This window comes from Gossypium hirsutum, chromosome A11 (genome assembly GCF_007990345.1).
Source record: "Gossypium hirsutum isolate 1008001.06 chromosome A11, Gossypium_hirsutum_v2.1, whole genome shotgun sequence".
Classification (NCBI taxonomy): Eukaryota; Viridiplantae; Streptophyta; class Magnoliopsida; order Malvales; family Malvaceae; genus Gossypium; species Gossypium hirsutum.
In genome coordinates this window covers 6506726-6527540 of record NC_053434.1, presented here as the reverse complement: position 1 = coordinate 6527540, position 20815 = coordinate 6506726, and the positions used below count along the sequence as shown (strand labels likewise).

The window sequence follows — 20815 nt, the reverse complement described above, 5'->3', positions numbered from 1 at the left end:
AAGTTGATTGATTTTCTAAATTTAAAAATTAACCACTTTTATAAGTGAAATTTAATAAATTTCAAACCATTCATACATGTATCAATTTACCATTAACAAGAAGATTGTAGGAAACAAATGACAAGCACTCCAAACAATAAGATCCAACCCCATTTTAATCATTATAGCTTCTAAAACAACCCCTCGACCCTGTCATATGCTTTATCCATATCAACCGCTCTTCTTAAATTTCAGATGATGAAAGGTTTCATTAGCAACTAGGATATTATCATGAACAATTCTTTTCTCCACAAAAGCACTTTGGTTCGAAGTGATACACCTCCCCCATAACCTCTTTCAGTCTGTTTGTCATTACTTTCGATATGATTTTATAAGCAAAATTGCAGCAATTGATAGGACTGACTTGAGTTACATCTTCAAGTCGTTTCACCTTTGGAATAAGCACGATACTAGTCTGATTTAGTTCTCGAAGCATACGGCCATTTTGGAAAATGTTCTTCACCGTACAACAAATCTCTCCTTAATAATATCCCAAAACTGCAGAAAAAATGCACCACAAAAACCACCAGGCCCAGTAGCCTTCAGGGCCCCATCTAAAACACAGTTGCGACAATTTCCTCTTCAGTCACTTCTGAAACTGGTGGGCTAGAACTGAGTCTAGATCATTGGGCCGAGATTCAACACTATAATCGAGATTTGGGAACAATTATTACAATTTTCATGGGGGTTGTCTGTAAATTAGTCAACAGATAGCAACTGCAAACAAGATAACTGCATCGAACTGAACTCCTGCGTCGGATTGGGAAGATAGAAACTAAAACAAGTAACTATATCCTCTGATGATAATTCTCTACTTTTTTGCTGATTTTAAAGTTTTTCAATTTGAATTTTTAATGCTATTCTTATACAAGTTTCCAATTCTGTTATAGTTCTTTCGTTTTTTTAATTCAATATCCACCGATTTTTAGAAGAAAGCTTACAAGTTTTTCTTTTTCTTTTTTCCCCCTTTCTGATTTCATGGGAATTTGAATTGGATCGTTGTTTCATTCGATGGGCAATGATAATTACAGAACAATTATCCCTTAATTTCGTTAGAATAGTGAATCACGGTTGGTTGCTTTGAAATTCCTTGTGCGTGTGCAGTAAAATCTGTTCAATTATTTCCTTTTTCTTTATTGTTAGGGAATTTTTGTTTGTTAAAGACATGTTATTACAAGATTTTTATGAGATAATGAGATTGGTTCTGTATTTGGACAGTGTGAGAACGAATGCATCATTGTCGAATTTACTGTCATAGTGAGTTATAATGTCGGGATTAGAAGAGTTAAGGAAGAAGCTAGCGCCTCTGTTTGATGCCGAGAAGGGATTCTCGGCTGGATCAACACTTGATCCTTATGATTCTTACATGGTAAACTTCGCCATCGATGAGTTTTATGTGATTATGAAGCTAGTTTTTATCCTTATGATGATTCTTACATAAAATGTTTCTGTTTTGGGATTTCTTTGAAGCTGTCGGATGGTGGAACTGTCAACTTGTTGAGTAGATCATATGGAGTGTATAACATTAATGAGCTTGGATTGCAAAAATGCACATCTTCACCTGTGGACGAAACGGATCAAGGTGAAAAGACATATCGGTGTGCATCTCATGAGATGCGGATATTCGGGGCAATAGGTAGTGGTGCAAGCAGTGTTGTTCAAAGAGCTATGCATATTCCATCTCATAGAATTCTTGCATTGAAGAAAATTAATATTTTTGAGAAGGTAATTTTGTTGCAAAGATATGCTTGTTTTTCATTTAAAAGTCGGCTAGATTTATTTCAATCATGAAGAGCACCAAGGGGTTTATAGATTTGGTTTATATCCGAGTTACATTTTTGCATATTAGGAGAAAAGACAACAACTTTTGACAGAAATACGGACACTTTGTGAAGCACCCTGTTCTGAGGGTCTGGTGGAATTCCATGGAGCTTTCTATTCCCCAGACTCGGGACAAATAAGCATAGCTTTAGAATACATGGATGGAGGGTCACTGGCAGATATCTTAAGATTGAAGAAAAGTATACCAGAACCAGTCCTTTCATCTATGTTTCAGAAGCTCCTGCAGGTAATAACATCTCTTCTTGTTCTGGGATCGGCCTATATATGCTACATAGTTTTAAATTGAAACCACATTTCGTATCATCTAGGGACTAAGCTACTTGCATGGAGTTAGGCATTTGGTTCACAGAGACATCAAGCCTGCAAATTTGCTCGTAAATCTTAAAGGGGAGCCCAAAATAACAGATTTTGGCATAAGTGCTGGCCTAGATAATTCAATGGCAATGGTTCGTGATTAGATATTAAGCAGTTCATGCTTGATTTTTTTCTTTGCTATCATTACGTTTGATTATTTTAGTTTATTAAAGAGATGTCTTTGCTGGAGTTGCTCTCAAAGATGATAATCAGTTATTAAAATCTATGATAAATGTCTAACAACTGCTTTGGACTTGTTACCAGTGTGCTACCTTTGTCGGAACTGTTACATACATGTCACCCGAGCGAATTCGAAATGAGAGTTATTCTTATCCTGCTGATATATGGAGCCTTGGTCTTGCTCTCTTTGAGTGCGGAACTGGAGAATTTCCATATATGGCTAATGAAGGACCTGTTAATCTCATGTTGCAGGTAATATACCAGTGCCTTTAATACAAAGCTTGACATTGAATGTTGCTTGAAACTTATATTATCTTTTAGTTCATTTAATCTGACATTAGAATTTCCGAATTTCATGGAAGATCTTGGATGATCCATCCCCATCACCGCCAAAACACAAATTTTCACCAGAGTTCTGTTTATTTATCGATGCTTGCCTGCAGAAGGATGCAGATGCCAGACCAACAGCTGAGCAGGTAACTTATACTTGATGAATATATGACCTATGTTAGTCAGATTCGGTTGTAAGTACCAAACATGGGTACGTTCAATTTTGTTAAGATTTCCATGTATTTGGAGAGTCCTTAGAGCCTGGAGGATCATATCCCTGTACCTATGTCCAGTCGAGTATGTGTTAGATACAATTGGCAGACATAGGTACTTAAAAGAAGAATGAAAAGTTGGAACAACATAACATGTGACAATTTGAGCTTAACAATTTGCTGAATTGATATTGTCTGATTGCAGCTTCTTTCCCATCCATTTATCAAAAAGCATGAGCATGATACAGTAGACCTAGCAGCATTTGTTCGAAGTGTTTTTGATCCAACTCAAAGACTGAAAGATTTGGCTGATGTGAGTATATGAACTCTTATTTTAGATTATATTCCAAAAGTTAAACTCATGTTTGGTATTTTCATTGTGGCATAGGACGTAGGCACGAAGTTCGATATATTTAAACTTGAAATATTGTCCATATTGTTACATAATAGTATAGCATTTCAAGGTTCTTACTTTAGGGGCATATAGAACCTCAAATGCTGCTGCTGATTAGATGGTCAAAGTTAGAATATCAATCATACATTATGGCGGTTGGCTGATCAAATATCTGTTAAAAGAATTCTCCGTTAGTTTCCATCCATTTACTTTCACTGTCTAATATCCGTATTGAGCATCTTTTTCAAAACTTTGGAGGTAAGATAATAAAACAGGTTGTCTGGTTATAATATGGTTAAGCATTCAAGGTAAAATATTTTATTCAACATTGAAAAGTTACTGGAACTTGGAATTTGTGTATTGTTTATCTTTTTTTTTTTTTTTAATGGATACTAACACTAATGTTTGCATGATCAGATGTTGACATTACACTATTACTTACTATTTGATGGACCGGACGAAAACTGGCCGCATGCAAGGACCCTATACAATGAAGATTCGACTTTTAGGTAATGAACTAGCAATTGATAGATTTCCTATCATTGTTTTCATGGTAAATTAGTAGAATAATCCTCATGCTTACATATTTCATGCTTTTCTCTTCAGGTTTCACTAACATTATGGTTCTTAGTTAATTTACTTTTATTCTTCCCATAAATGTATAACTATGGTTATAAATACCCCATTAGAGTAATCTCGATCAAAAACATTTCTGCAGAAGAAGATACCATTTAAAAGCTTTACAGTTGAATGTTCATATGGCAAAAGTATTTTAGTTATGGAACATGTTTGAATACGGTTAAATTTTTTTGGGCAGCCTGCTGTGGCTTTATGGTTTGCATTACTAAGAGGAATTTCCTTTTTATTACATTCAGTTTCTCGGGGAAGCAGTTTGTTGGTCCAAATGATATCCATGCAAAGCTGTCCAGTATCCGGGGCACATTAGCAGGTGACTGGCCCCCTGAAAAGCTTGTACATGTTGTAGAAAAACTTCAATGTCGTGCTCATGGTCAAGACGGAGTAGCAATCCGTGTCTCAGGATCCTTCATTATTGGAAATCAGTTTCTAATTTGTGGGGATGGTTTACAAGTAGAGGGCATGCCTAACTTTAAAGATCTATCTATCGATATCCCTAGTAAGCGAATGGGTACATTTCAGGAACAATTTATAATGGAACCAGGAAATGTCATCGGTCACTACTTTATAGCTAAACAAGAGCTTTACATTATTCAATAGACGAACTATGAGCATGCTCTCCTCTTGAGGTTAGTAGTTCTTGACTTGTTCACAAAGTTTACATTAACATTCGGTTTCATCTTGCTACCGGATTGATTATTGCAGTCATGGAATGAGAATTTCATCATTTTTGAGCTAAATTACTCTTTCTTATTACAGTTTCTACAACTTTTTCAACTTCTTCCATTGACTGTTGATCTCATGTAGTGCATGTTGGGTATCACGTATATTGGTGTAAATCACATGTTCTGCTTTTGTAACATATAAGATAAGAGTATTGCCATTGTTATCGATGTTATTTGCTGGACTTATCAATACAGACATGTGTATACTGACTGATAATGAGTTTTATTATCTGTATTCATCAATTTTATCCGTGATATATTTAAATAATCATATACATACCCTATATTGATACTTGGATGTGTCAAACACAAATAAACACCTATGTGTTTTTACAGTTGGCTGTTTAGTGATTAATTGACCTCTCAAGATTACATGTGTATGTTATCATATACATAGAGTCTGAGCAACTATTAAATCTATGGGTTAGAATTTAGAAGGAACTTGAGTTGCCCATCTGAATTTCAAGTACTTTTATACAGTCTGGTAATGTGGCGACAAGTTTCATTGAATGGCTAGAAAGTAATCGCGGATGGTTTTCCGTTTCAACGAGGAAGGAGGATTCAGCACCGAAGTCGGACTCCTCATTGCGGCTTCAGGTGTTTTCTCAAAGGTTTCATTTGAGTCTGAAGTTGATGGGAACTTTTTCTTCTGGGCTTCAGGAGTTCTAAGTAAAGATGCAGTGGCAGGACTAGATGAGTAAATTTGGAGTGCTTCATCTGAAGAATATGAACTACAAGTACCAGGTTGCTTTATTTGATCCATTGGTTCTACAGTCTCATTCACCAATAGCTTACTACTTTCTGCGCTTGGAACTGCCATTACTCTTCTTCGGACGGAAGATGGCAATCTTGTGCTCGAGCAGTATCTGGGTTCAATGTTCCATAGTCGAACCTGAAAATTGTACGCAGTTCTGGTTAGAATTTTGAGAAGCATAAAAATTTCCAAATAATGTTCAATCTCAGCACATGCCATTCAAATTCAAGTGTGAATATCGCATACAAACATGCTTAAAACATGCAAGTGTTTTTTCTTTTTGAAATTTTCACACAGATTTTAGACGCAAATATAACAAGCTCAACACTGACCGTGAAATCATCTGCAGAGGTTGCTATCTTCCCAACCTCAGATAGGCACCTGCAGAATATGAAGAAAAGAAAGATATAACATTAAAACTAACGATCTAGCAATATGGGGCTAAAACTCGAGTTTCATAAACCATGCAGCTTTAGGCAAAAATTTAATTTCATTTCTGCCTAAATTAACTTAATTTTTGAAAGTTAAATTTCACAAAAGAAATTCTCTAAACCATCAAAAAAAAGTAAAAGCAGACTTGAAAAAGCAACAAACAAATAAAAAATTACAAAAAAAAAAACCAAACAAGAAAAACCTTTGAACTCTCACAGATTTAACTATATAATTTAAATGACATCAACAATTAAGATTAAAATCTATCTACAAAATGAGTAAAGAATTTAAACTTTATACAAATTTATCTTTTAAAATTACAAATATTAACCATAATAATTCTAATGTTACTAATGTATTCAAATAGATAGATTTCTATGTGCATTCATCACAAATTTTGATCCATGACCAATCACATAATAAAAAGAGAACAATAACAATGGTTGCAATGAAAGGAAATTACCAATCTACTGCCGTAACTTCTCCTTTATGACCTTTCAAGATGATAGGCTCCGCTAGAGGCTTGTTTACCTGCTTTCCATTGCTAGCTATATTATGTACTGAAATAAAAACAAGAAATATTTATTCCAAACATATATTTTCATTTTAAGAACCCAACCTTCCATATGTAAGCATCTCCATCACTTGAACCACTTAATACGTGATCTCCATCTGGACTGATTGTAGCCTGCAATTGCACATATATTCGAAGTATAGGAGAAATTAGCAGTCAAATAAAAGAAATCATCTGCAATTGCATGTTCAATTTTCTTTCCATTTATTTTGAGGATTTTGTTAAGATCATATCACCATGCTGATACCCGAATATATGCTGGGACCAAACATGGATACTTCAAACATAAATGAACAGTACATAAAATTAAGTAGAACGTACCTTTACATAAAAAGATTCTATTTGGCATCCAGAGAAAGTGTGAATCGGGCCCTTATCAAGCTGAAGTACATTATACAAATATATCCTGGTAAAAAAGAAAGAAAATTGCAGCCGAATTAGACATAACAATTAATGAAATGATGTTTTTAGTTAGTGCAAAGCCAGATTAAACAAATTCTGGCTGTACGGTAAGTACAATCAGACTTAAATAAACAGATGCTTGTCAGATTCATTACCTGTTATCCATGCAACATGCTGTGAGAAATACTCCTTTCAAATCCTGGGACAAGCTAGATATACCCTGAAATGGTACCATTAACATGTTCAATATGAATAACTCTAGTTAAAACTCTATCTACGAATCTATGTTGCTCGAATTTAAGTGTGAGTTGAATATAAGAATGTATCTGACACTATGTTCAGTCTTCTTATTAGTTTTTTTATGCATTTGAAGAACCGTATCCCTATAGCCATATAACATTAGATATGAATGTTGAGCACGACTCAAAAATGAGAGTAGATGTAGAGCAGCTATAAATCCGTATTTAGGGGAAAATGTTTGATCAAATTGAGTTGAATGAGTGAAAAAATTTTAAATTAATCAAATTGACAAATACTATTTTATCATCCTAACTCAATTTGAATTTTTTTTCAATTCAAATCGAGTGAAATAAAATTTGAGTCAAAATAAATCAAATGAAATTGTTTGAGTTAATTTAAAAAATTAAACATGTCAAATCAAAATCTTGTTATAATATAACTAATTTCATGTTAGAGCAAGTAAATTTAAAACCATATATATTTCAAAACATTTTCAAAGCAAAATAATAAAAAATAAGATATTTTAATATGATAAACTTAAATAATTAATTAACTTATTTAAATCTCAAAATTATTATATTAGAATATTTTTAAAATTTAACTTTTTTATATATTTTTTAGAATTTTTTAAAGATTTTTATAATATTTTAAATATATATAAAAATTTGGAATTTTATAAATATTTTAATTTTTAATTATTTTAAAAAATTTAAAATTATTTTGAATTATTTTGGTTAAGATAGACTAATTTATTAATTTTCAAAATTAACAAGTAAAAAGATATTTACACTGATCTATTATTTGAATTATTCAAGTTATTCAAATTATAAAATTCTAACTCGATTACTCGAATTACTTATTCGAATTGACTCTAATAATTAACTCAAAATTCTAATTTTTTCAAATAGAATCGAGCCTGTACTATCTTCAATGGACAATTAGCAGTAGATTGCTGGGTTGGACACCAATATTCCTTTCATGTATGAGAGTGAATTTTCTTATTTAGTAAAATACTGCTTTTGAAATATATTGCGGGATAGAAAATCTAACCTTTTGTGTTGAAGACTCTGGATGTGGACATGCCTGAGTAACATTAGATTTCAGATTTCTTGTATCCCAGAACTTCACAACACTGAAATAACCACCAGGATTAAGCGGGAGAGTATATTAAGTAAGCATGATATAGCATATGCACAAGAACTCAAAACTTGATCTTAGTGATGTCACTGAGCTTCTAACGTACCTGTCTGCTGCTCCAGATGTGGCAATGGAAATCTCATCTTTGAGATAAATAACTGATGTAATGCTGGCAGCAGCAGCCTGAAAAGATATAAATAAAGCATTAAAAATTGCTTACAATATATTGAATAAACCTCAGCAGTGAGCAAACCTTGCCATGCCTCCCCCGCCTTGCTTGAGATGAAAGATGAGCTCCTTTAACCATGGAGGTTGATCTGAATCAGGTGAAAATAACAAAGAATGGAGGTATTATTTCCTAATATCACAAATATAAACTCCTAGGCTCAATTTCATTTTTAAAGTATCCATATCCGACAATCATGTTTGATCCATAGATACAAAGATATGATCTCCAAGAATCTTTTGCGTATATGAAAATACTTTTAAAAAATCATATAAATACTCACACAAATAACATTGTCCTAGACACTGTATGAGAAAATAAGTTGCAACAACTTACGGATGGCAGACTTCATCACATCTACTTTTCGAGTTACTCTTGCATCTTAGATCCCAAATGGCAAAGGACCCATCTCTCGACCCAGAGAGAACAAGATCTGTTGGACAATCAATGGTAAATGGCCCGATCTTTCTGAACAAACAAGGAAAAGAAATATGTTCAAGAGAGCTACCAGAATTGGTTGGATGAGAACTCAAACATTTAACACTTCCCGTATGCCCCATCAAGACTCCAGCGCATTTCTTATCCTGAGCATCCCATACTTTTATCTGCACAATGTTCAAAAGGAAAAATTAGTTCATTTGGTTTCTTTGTTTCTTTCTCGTTGAACCAATAAAATAAACTGTTTTCTACACATGGCTACTTACAGTTTGATCCCCTGAAGCTGTTAAAATGTGGGTATCTTCCTGCAAGAAATATCAGAATATTAGCATAAAAAAAGCATAAATGCATTGGCTAGAAGATTTTGTATGGTAATTATCTCTTCGGTTCAACCAAAAATAGGTTTAATAGATACGAACTGATGTTACTCGGATTTGGACGTAGTGTCAGATATGAGTGAGTGTATATTTTCTTGAAAGGTTATATTAATTTTCGAAAATATACATTTGTAATGAAAAGCAAGAGCAATATAGGCATATACAGCACTCCTCTATTCTTGATGATTATGTCCAAAAGATTGGGATCAACCATCCCACGGATGTTTTACAACCAACAATTTCCAATGCAAGCACAAGAACTATCCTCAGGAGTCTAAAGCCTGACTACATGTGATAGTTCTAAGATATGTATTTATAGGACTGCCGATCTAACATGGATAATATCTTCATTTGACGTTTCAAGCTGAAGCTACTAGCTTATGTTCAATTCATAATTGCGTAGAAAGAATAAAAAATGTGACCTACCTTGATCCAACATACATCAAATATGGCATTTTGATGTGCTAGCCAATCATCGATTCTTGCTTTTTCTATACAAAATTTATTAGGTGAAAAAAAACACCATTATTAGAACTGAAAGTAAAAGTGGTATACGAAGACAAAATAAATCGGATTTTAATGAAAATCCTGACAATCTAACCTGCATTTTCATGGTAAGATGCAGCAGAAGAAAGCTCCCGCCGAGAATCAAACAGGTTTACATATCCAGCCTCATCAGGTACAGCGAAAATATGGGAATTTTTACTTGCCTGAAATTAGGGATTTCATTCAAAATACAATAATTTTTATTAAAATCACTTACACTCTTTTTACATGGGAAAAAAACATATACTCCATAAATTAAATATTATTTGTACAGTTTTAATAAACTGAAGAAAAAAATGGAGTACCTTACAAAAGGAGACGGCCAAAGGAGGCGTTTCTAAAACATTGTTTTCAATCGCTCCGATTTCAGTAAAATCCGAAGCTAATTCGTCAATCCATGCTCGTTTTCTAACTGAATTTTTTCCAAAAAATTGAAATAATCTTAGATAGAATTCTTTTAAGAGAAATTCTAGATACGAAAAATAGAGAAAAATAAGCCTTACCTCTAAAGCTACTGAGTTCTCTGGATCTGATACCGTGGAAAAATATTGGAAAGTTGACGAATCGGTTCGCATTTCTTCTTCTTTTTTTCTGCAGAAATCACAAGCTCGAAGAGAGATCCAAAGAAGACGATATTAAAAAGAAAAATGAAATTATTTGGAGATTGAAATGTTTTATATATTTCATTTGGATTACGCGCGAGGGAATGTTTGGCCATGGTTTGAGCTGGCGGGAAATTTCAAATTTCTTTTTTCGCAGTTTACCGGCGGTTTCTCGCTGAAAAATACAAACACTGGTAGAATTAATACTTAATTACCAAAAACAGTTTTCAAGTTAGATGGGGTAACTTTTAAGGTTAAAATTTGTGAAATTTGATACACTTATTTTTTCAATTTGAAAATCTTAATTTAACTGTTGAGGTTAATGATAATTTTTATCAAATTTTATTAATTTAATGTATTTATTTATGTCAATTATATATCACATTATTAAGGGCAATTTAATCAAAATTTTAAGTTGACCATTTAAAAAAAAAACTTTACAATTTTAATAATTAAATTTAAATTTTAAGATAAAAAATTTAATTTTAAATTTTTTAAATACAAAATTTAAATTTCACTTTTTTATCAAAAATACGTATACTAACATCACATTTTAACCTAATTTTAAATATGTAATCGACCAACTTTTTCGTATCCGCATTTATTAGCCTCGTTGCCTCAATATATATAAGAAACAAAAATCATTGATATTTACATTATTGGTGATTCTTTTGAGTGTTAATTAATTAGTGAGTGTTGAGAATAAAATCTTGTTATGATAAAATAAAATTAAAAGGTAAATTATATAGGATATAATTTTAAAATAGTTTTGCTTTTATTTTGGTTACGTTAATTAAATAATTGTTCGAATTAATTATTATTTTTAAAATTTTTGATAATCCGCTAATGGATTGTTGGTGTGGTCTTTTTTTTTTACTTTTAACTAAAATTAAATACCTCTTTATAATTAGTCTAAAATATCTTTTTAAAGTTTATTTGAAACATGAATATTTCAATTGTGACATCATTAACATTTGAATACTCTTTAAGAATGGAAGCTCTAATGGTGACAATAGTTAACCATAACCCTCACCCTTTTCGATGAGTTTGTTTACAAACATAACAGCACCAGCCACTTTTTCAATGTTGAAACTTGTGAAATTTATTCGTGATTTATTTTTAGTATTGAAAATTTTTTTCTTTATTTGATTGCCAATAATTTAAGAGGAAAAAAAAACTCGAATCTTGAATTTTGAACTTGTTTTAATCTTATCAAACAAGTGAATTAGCTAAAGTTAGGCTTAGTCAAGGTTATTATTTTACCCTTTTTTTTATTTTTCATACCCCTTAAGAACAAATCGAATAATGAAAATCCTAATATCGAAATTCAATTAAAAGAATGTCAAAGAAAAAGAAGAGAAAAAACCGCTTTACGCCTATACTTTAAGGAGCATATTTGAGTTTAGAAAGATTTTTTTTTTTTTAAGTAAAAGAGTAATATTTCCGTTAGCTTGTTTGGTCAAATTTGTACAATCCCTTAGTAATTTTGATGGTCGATGGTTGTTTTATTATTCATTCTAGTATCTTTTAATCGAAGAGTTCTTTGATAGAAGGTTATGGTGGAAAATTTGTAGATCTATTTAACAATATATAAAAAACAAGTTTAATTGGTTATTTTATATGAACAATTTTTATTTTTTAAACAAATGATGCGTTAATAATTTTTATTTTGTTAAAAACTTCAGCTTGATCATATAATCGGTGACAATAGGGTGGTAGACTATGTTATGCTGACAAGTAGGCTTATCGGAAAATGTGTGAGTATAGTCATGGAATTCCCTATTATTAAAGATGATTCAAATGTTGACGATGTCACCATTAAAATATTCACATTGCAAATAAAAAATAGCTTTTGACTAATTACAAAGATTTCTTTAGCTTTCGTAAAAAAAAAGCCACGTCAGTAATCTGTTTGCGAATTAATAGATTTTTTCAACGGTGACAAATTCAAATAATTGTCTTAATTAGAGTAACTAAATTGACAAAAAAAATTTAAAGTGACAAATATAAGAATAATTCCATTCTAAAATAAATTATAATATAATTTACCTTGAAAATAAAATCTTGTTATTGTAATTACAAATGTCATTAATGTGTATTTTTTGTCAACAAAAATTTCCAGAAAAAACTTTAATGGAACAACAAAAAATCATATTTACATTTAAATTTAAATGTCAATATGTATATATTTATAAAAAAAAGCATTTATAAGTATATGCAAAAAATCATATAAATTTAAATGTTAGTTTATATACTTATTGAAAAGAACTATGATAATATTTTATTAATTCAAAATCTTTATTAATTGCTTAAAAGAACACTTAAATTATAAAAGTTACTATCACATCACAAATTAAAAATATAAATCTTGCAATCCTCCATTTGTAATTTAAACATCCCATACCAAAGTTTCGTGGAATATCACGTTACCGAAGAAGATTGTGCAAATGCAGTAGTTAAGCTTGTTCCAACATTATGATTACAGCATTCTAGCACATCAGTATTTTTTAGTTGGTAGATTTTGACTTTATATTTATGTAATTATGCAATTGCAATATGCAACAAAAATAGATCAATAGATTATTAGCTATGGAAATTGTCTTCGTGAGATAAGAAGGTCTAATATGGAAATTGTAGTAATATTGAAGTTGAATTATGGAGTATTTAAGTTGGATTAATGTTATTAATGAAGATGAATGTGAATGGGTGATTCTTGAAATGAATAGTTTAGTAATTTTGGATTTTATTTGTATGAAGGGTGATATGAGTCGTGATAATATTGTGTTACGAGTATAAAAAGATTAATTGTTTGTGATTGAGAAATTGATCTCAAACATATGTTTCGGGAAGGAAATCAACTAGCAAATTAATTGAGTATAAAAAGTATTTGTGTTTTTCTGTAATCACCAAATGTAATTCTTCGAATTCTAGATGAAGATTTAAATAATTTTATAATGCCTAAAATGATTACAGATTAATTCTTATTATTTTATCTATTTATTTAGACGATATATCTTAACAGTTACCAACTTAAACAGAGGTTTTGAGAGGATTGTTTGCTTGAATATCTGTTTATGTAAGGGACACTTTTATTTAAAGAATATTTTATCATTTAATGATTTGAAATAATCATAGTGGGTTGTGAAAATTAAAATAAGGCCTAATTTGAAAGAGAAAGTGAAAGAGTTGAGTTTATTTATTTTTATTGTTTGTTGTTTATTTAGTTGATCTAAGGTTTTTATATAAAGATTTGTAGATGGTAATTAAATTCTTAACAGTTTCGTGTAAAATATATGTATTTTACTATGAAATTAATTATATTGTAATAAAATTTTAATTTAATATATTTAATTTTTTAATTTAATTTAAATAATTTTACTCAATTTAATTTAACTTAAATTTTTATTTTATTCGATTTAATTATAAAAAATTTTAAATTAAATTAAAATAATAAAATAAAACTCATTAATTGACTAAGTCATCCACTCACTCTTAAAAAGAAACTCTAAAAACTTTAAAAGACTGAAGCCGCTTAGCTGCCGTACTTGAAGGTCTGGACGAGGAGATACGGATACTGCTGTCCTATTTGTCTTCTGAAGCTGTTCAACCTAGTTTATTTCCAAAATTTTGTTCACATTTCATATAGACGAAAAAATTTAAAATAATTATTTTTTCATAAAAAATAATGATATTTAAAGTGTGTTAGAAAATGATTGCAATTATGACATTCTTCTTTGTATATGTTCGGATGTTCCTTAAAATTGTAACATACTTTTTTTTTTTTTGGGTTAGACATAAACTTTGAGAAATAATAATTTTCACTTACAATCTATGTTCTGTATGATCAGGTGAAATAATTCATATACTTATAAGGTATTTTTATAATTTACTATGTTTTATATATTAACAATTTAAATATTCATCAGCCTCTCCAGTTGAAAGTGGCAGACCGAAATGATTAATTATCACGTAATAAATACACGTGTCAAAATCAGAAAGCATGACAGAGTCAGTTGGCAATATCAGAGATCCCTTCAATCTCACTAGGCTAGGGACCGTTCGATTTTAGAGAAATTCCCTCTTCACCGTGGGATCATCATAATTTATGTGGTCAAAGACGATGGTTTAGTTGATTCAAGGGATACCCTTAAAAGAGAAAAAGGTCTTATAATTAGGGCGGGATTTAGGGTTACCAGTCTACCCTTTGTCTAACATAAGTACCCTACGAATTCTCGAAAAGACCCTTAAGGGGGCCCCACACAATGCCATAGCCAGCCATACAATAGAAAAGCAAATTGTGGACCCTCCAGCGTGGCAGGGTGCCTCCATTCGTCTTAAAGGAACTCCTTAATCCTATCAAAATTAAAAGACATAGATATTCCCTCTTTTCTTTAGGCAATAATAAAGAAGATGGGGTCAAACGTGAAAAGGCAGATTTACCCCTGGTGATTAACGGCGTTAATTACTGAATTCATGAGAGGGTGCCCCTAAAGCGATCATGTTATGTGATCCTCGTTCCCGCCAAAAGAAAAAGAAGAAAATCTATTTAAAATATAATAAAATTATTGCATTAAAAAAATCTATATTGTTTATAAATACCCGGTAAAATACCCATGTAAAATAAATAAATTGTAATTTTCATTCGAATTTTTACAAAAAGGAAAAGAAAAATAAAATGAGAGAATCCTATTGTAGACTACTGCTTTTGATAATCAAGATTGATTGAAAATGAATTATTGAGTACTTGAATAATCTTTTGTTAACAATATTATCTCTTTATAAAATATTAAAAATTTATTTTGACCAAACAAAAGGAATTTATAAATCAAGGTTTAAGAGTAATCATTTATAAATGTATTGTTGAACGCATTAATTTTTTTTTGGGGAAATTCCAACACCTATCTCAATTATGTTGACTTGTTATCCATTATTATCAATATATTTATATTTTGTTTTATCTTAAGTTAAAGTATATAAAATTTTGGGTTTGATTTGCTAATTTATTTCTTTAATGTATTTTTATATTTTAGTTGTACTACATGTATATTTTATAAAAATGAATTTTAGTTAATTATGAATATTTTAACTCCTATGATTTTGAATTTTTGGTCAAGCTGATGCCTGAAGGGATAAAGTTTACTAATTAATAAATCACTTATAACTATAACAATCTCTTTTAATAATAATTTTATAAATTTTAATGTATTTTAAAAATAAATTATCACACGCTTATAATGTGAAAGAAAAAATGACATGAATTTAAATCTTATCATAATATTATTTTATTAAAAATATATTTACATTAATATTTATCGTTTTATAAAATAAGGAATTTTGAATAATTTTAAGAAATGCTTTTAAAAACCATGAAAACTAAAACATATTATTTTATTTTTTATTTCAAAGTAAAAACTCAGTTTTGAAAATATTTTATTTGAAAAAAAACTTAAATCAGTAATAATAAAAAGCATATATGGCTTCCTTAAAAGATAATATATGATAATTTTAAACATAACACACAATACAATATGAATGCAAAAGTGCTTTAATAATTTATATTTGTACACTAAATACATAAATATATTAATTAAAAATAATTACAAAAATTCGAATATAATGAATGAATAAGCATAAGATATAAAAAAAAAACCGAACGCTGGTAGTAGGAGGGAGATTATCAAAAGTAGGGTGGCCAAAGAACAAAACAAAAGCAAGAAAAGTGAGGAAGCAAAGCAAAAAGGAAACAAAAAAATAAAGTAAAGAAAGAAAGGAAAAAAAGAAAAGAAAAAGAAAGAGTTTAAGAGTTTTATATTTTATTATTATGCCTGAGACTTGAGTTGAGAGGAAGACCAATCCAAGGATAAAGGACGGCTTTAATCTTCGTTAATTGTTAAGTTTAGCTTTGTTTTTTCTCTTCTTTTTTCAAAAAGCGACGGAAAATAACATAGAACATCAACTTCCATCCATAAATTAAGATTTCGTTTAAAACGAAGTTATTATCATTGTTTTCTGATTCTTTCTCCTTTTTTTTTTTTGCTTTCTTTCTTTTCTCTTGTTTGGATCGGATCTGTAATACGCAAAATCAACCCCCCAAACAATAGAGGAAAGCTCTTTTCACTTTTTCTCTTCAAAGAAGAGCTTTTGTCTCCTTAGTAATTTCTGGGTTTTTCATTTCATGAAAGATATCACCTTGTCCTGCATTCTTTTATCTGTTCTATGATCAGGTAACTTGCTTTTGGCCTCTTTAAATTTTCTTTTTCTTTATCGATCAAGATTACATTCATAGACGCAGACACACTAAGCTTGTTTCGTTTTTCATGCATTTTCTTAGTAACCAAGGATTATATATATATTAAGATTGTTAAAATACAGTTTTTTGATTTCTTAGTATATCTGTAGTCATATTTGGTCTTTTCTTTAATCGTAAGATGTGCTAGTTGATTATATTTGTTTTGAATTTAAGACTGCTGTTTTAAATTTTCATTTCTTGGTTTTGAACTGATTCTCTTAGCATTCGATTATTTTGTATTTTGTAACAGTTTTTGTGTGCATTTGGGATATTAAGTTGGTTGATTCTGCAATTAATGGCTTTATCAAAGAGTTATCATGTAGAGGAAAAAAAAAGTTGAACGTTGCTGAATTTCACTTTGGTTTGGCAGTGATAGGTGTTGTTGAATTGTTCAATGGAATCCCTTGCTATTTCTTCATCAAAGAATCAGAATCTAGGTTCTGGTATAGGAAACAATGACCCTCCTTCAACATCCGGGATACCTAGGCGGCCTTCTCGGCCTCCATTACCGAAACAATCTGAAAACGAAGGGCTTTCTTCTGCATATCATGGTGTAAGGACCGTTCAACATCATGATGGTTCAATTGGCTCTCAAAAGCATTCATGCAAAACAGCCGATGACAACTTGGTCTGTGAAGAAATGCCTAATATAGCAAACACTATTATGATTCAAGCAAGATGAAATCCGAATTGACGGGAAGATTTTGGCAGTGGCAAGCAAATCTTCCTTCAAACATCCCATTGATGACCATAAGAGTTCCAATTCCATTGCTTCATTGGAATACGAACAAACTGTGTCTGGTGTACACTGTTATGATTCTAGTAAGGTAAAATCCGAATCGGTGGGAAAGATTCTGACAACTGCAATCAAGTCTTCCTCAAAGCATCCCATCGATGATCATAAGACTTCTGATTCCATCGCTTCGTTGGAATATGAAAACCTGTGCCTGGTGCACACTATTATGACTCGAGTAAGGTGAAATCTGAATCAGTGAGAAGCAAATCTTCCTTCAAACATCCCATTGATGATCATAAGGGTTCTAACTCCTTTCGTTCATTGCAATCTGAAAAAACTGTGCCTGGTGTACACTATTATGATTCGAGCAAGGTGAAATCCGAATCGGTGGGAAAGATTTCGACAATGGCAAGCAAGTCTTCCTTCAAACATCCCGTTGATGAAAAGCTTGTGCCCACTGCTATTCAGTTGAACAACCACATTGTATCTCAATCAGAACCAAGCATTTGTGTGAGTTGTTCGAGTAGTATGTGCACCAGATCTCTGTATGCCGAAGCTAAACAAAGTTTCACCAATACAGAAGTTAGTGAATGTGCAAGCAGTGATGAAAGCGGTGAAGTGAGTAGGAAGACGAGCATCAATAGGGGGAGCAATTGCAGTGATATTAGTGAAGAAAGCAGCTCAAGTTGTTCAATCAGTGCCATTTGCAAGCCCACCAAGCAAATGATATAAGATGGGCTGCAATTCAAGCTGTTAGATCACGGAAAGGAGAGTTGGGCTTTAAGCCTTTAGGGTGTTGAGGAAACTGGGATGTGGGGATATAGGGAGTGTTTATCAATCTGAATTGACTGGCACCAATACTTATTTCGCCATGAAAGTTATGGATAAAGCTCTTTTGGCAAGTCGAAAAAGCTTCTTAGAGCCCAACAGAGAGGGAGATTCTCCAATCTTTGGATCATCCATTCCTCCCCACCTTGTATACACATTTTGAGACAGAGAAGCTTTCTTGCTTGGTTATGGAGTTTTGTCCCGGAGGAGACTTGCATGCTCTCAGGCAAAGGCAACCTGGAAAGTACTTTTCAGAGCAAGCTGCCAGGTTAGCTGTCGCTCTTCAAATGCTTTTTTGAAGTTAATTTTTCCCGTCTTTGGAGGACTCTTGAAGGTCATATATCTGTACCCCTGTCCGGGTACGTCTCCTTTATTCATTATTCCTTATGCTCAAGCTATGTTACTCGGACTTGGGTGGAAGTTTCGAACATGGACAACTGTCCACTGTGAGTATGGTGATATCCCTATATCCTTATCAGGTTATGTGAAGAATGGAAGCAGCATATATTCAAGTTTGCATTACTGCATTTTCTAACATAACTGCTGCATGCATTTAAGGTTTTTTCATGGAAACCTGTGGATCCATTTCCTGTTAACTCTATTGCCCCATCAGGTTTACAATACAACACTTATAGGAAACTCAATGTTGCAATTTTGTTGTTACTACAGTAAGATTAGGAAGCCACCTTTTTCTTTTCCCTTTATGTACTTGTGTCCGACACAGTTGTCCTTAATACAATACAACACTGCTAGGGAAATCATGTTACAATTTTGGTTTTACCACGATAAGAACAAGAAACCTCCTATGTGGAAAATGGAATAACTTGTATCTAGTGGCTTTGCTCGAATCTGAATCCATAACATTATCATCTCTAGTTGGCGGCTCTAAACCACCTTTTGGCTGTTCTTGGAGTTATTAGGCTGTTTATATCCCTCCTTTCCTTTAAGTCTCAATTATAGTCAACTTTTTTCGATAACATCTTCTCCAGGTTTGTTTGCTGTGATCCCTGATTGATGTTTTGTTAGTTCAGGCTTCTTCATATCAGATGTTTTAGGAAGTATTCATGTTCTTATCCCACTCATCTAGTTTTTACGACATGCAATTTGAATCAGTTGTGTTCTTCAACATATTGGATGATAACTAGGCCCGGTACGATGAACGGATTGCGGCAAAAAGATCGTCCATATTATTGGCATTGATCTTCCTCTGTTGCTTTGCAGATTTTATGTGGCCGAAGTTCTCCTTGCTTTGGAGTATCTGCACATGCTTGGGATTATTTACAGAGACTTAAGCCAGAGAATGTTTTGGTTCGAGAGATGGACACATAATGCTTTCGGATTTCGATCTCTCACTAAGATGTTCTGTCTCGCCGACACTGGTTAATCTTCAAACTCGACTCTGGCGTCGAAACATTCAGTGTACTGTGCTCAGCCTGCATGCCTCCAGCCAACTGTGTAATGCAGCAGATTGTATCCAACCGCATGTTTCGGACCGCGTCTTTTTCCTAGCAAGTCCAAGAAAGAAAGAAGAGCAAAATAAAGAGTGAAACGAATCAGCAAGTTAGCCCTCTTCCTGAGCTCATTGCAGAACCTACCAATGCTCGATCAATGTCCTTCGTTGGCACTCACGAGTACTTGGCACCTGAAATCATTAAAGGCCAAGGCCATGGAAGTGCTGTCGATTGGTGGACGTTTGGGATCTTTCTATACGAACTTTTGTTTGGAAAACCCGTTTAAGGGAGCCGAGAACCAGGCAACTGTGTTTAACGTGATCGGCCAGCCATTGAGATTTCCAGAGTATCCAAATGTGAGCTTTGCAGCGAAGGACTTAATCCGAGGCTTACTTGTAAAGGAACCACAGCATCGGCTTGCATATAGGCGTGGGGCTACTGAAGTTAAACAGCATCCGTTCTTTCAGAGTGTGAATTGGGCACTCATTCGATGTGCTAATCCGCCAGAGGTGCCAAAGCCGTCCATGACGGATTTTTTTGCCGGAACCAACGTGGCAAAGCTCCGACGAATAACATGGTTCCGGGTTTAGATGTGAAGCCTTCTGGAAATTATTTAGAGATTGATTTCTTTTGATTCTTGTGATTATTTTCCTTTCTTAGAAACCAGTGTTGTAAACATCTCTTTGAACAGAAATGAGGAATCACAAGTTGCTGCTCAATCTCTATTGATCCAGGTGTAATATACTCATTTAACCGGGCAATCATTGGTCGATTAATCTATTTTTCTATATATAAAAAAAAGTATAAAATAAATATGAAAATACATAATTATCACACTGATGAATTCAAACATCAACAATGGATGACATAACAATGTTGTCGTATAATGATAATATATGCTAATCGCGTAAGCATCAGTGGTATTTCAACCAAATAAAAAAAGTAAAAGGGAAAAAAGTACTAATATGTGATTTTCTTAAAATTTTTAATTGTTTTTTATAAATGGAAATGGGAAGCTGATAAATTCAAAGTGTTCCAACCGACCAACGTTCGCATTATCTTAAACTTGGG

The 20815-nt window shown here is 32.2% G+C and overlaps 2 protein-coding genes and 1 pseudogene across 7 annotated transcripts; 2 read left to right on the top strand and 1 right to left on the bottom strand.

Annotated features, from left to right (window-relative positions):
• The first annotated feature begins 302 nt into the window (after nt 1-302).
• Nucleotides 303-5695, top strand: LOC107924381 (mitogen-activated protein kinase kinase 3). 6 transcript variants are annotated; one of them, XM_016854804.2, is made up of 11 exons: nt 303-823; nt 1258-1408; nt 1510-1764; nt 1889-2107; nt 2190-2327; nt 2500-2667; nt 2778-2891; nt 3163-3270; nt 3769-3860; nt 4227-4616; nt 5193-5695. In XM_016854804.2, the coding sequence occupies exons 2-10, from the start codon at nt 1307-1309 to the stop codon at nt 4585-4587; spliced, it is 1557 nt and encodes a 518-aa protein (XP_016710293.1). In that variant the 5' UTR covers nt 303-823; nt 1258-1306; the 3' UTR covers nt 4588-4616; nt 5193-5695. The 6 variants fall into 6 exon arrangements, with proteins under 6 accessions (XP_016710293.1, XP_016710292.1, XP_040936750.1 ...); XM_016854803.2 differs by lacking the exon at nt 5193-5695 and adding an exon at nt 4747-4955; XM_041080817.1 differs by lacking the exon at nt 5193-5695 and adding an exon at nt 1071-1131 and having other exon boundaries at nt 719-823; nt 4227-4955.
• On the bottom strand, nt 5013-14769 carry LOC107924380 (denticleless protein homolog A). Its single transcript, XM_016854802.2, has 18 exons — nt 14662-14769; nt 10535-10615; nt 10342-10429; nt 10144-10250; nt 9894-10002; nt 9719-9783; nt 9182-9220; nt 8986-9082; nt 8814-8910; nt 8505-8568; nt 8358-8434; nt 8165-8246; nt 7030-7094; nt 6794-6878; nt 6518-6586; nt 6362-6429; nt 5799-5847; nt 5013-5604 (listed from the first exon to the last, which is right to left on the bottom strand). The coding sequence occupies exons 1-18, from the start codon at nt 14767-14769 to the stop codon at nt 5215-5217; spliced, it is 1740 nt and encodes a 579-aa protein (XP_016710291.2). The 3' UTR covers nt 5013-5214.
• Nucleotides 14770-17433: 2664 nt separating this feature from the next.
• LOC121209691 (protein kinase PVPK-1-like) lies at nt 17434-20463 on the top strand (annotated as a pseudogene).
• Nucleotides 20464-20815: the final 352 nt, after the last annotated feature.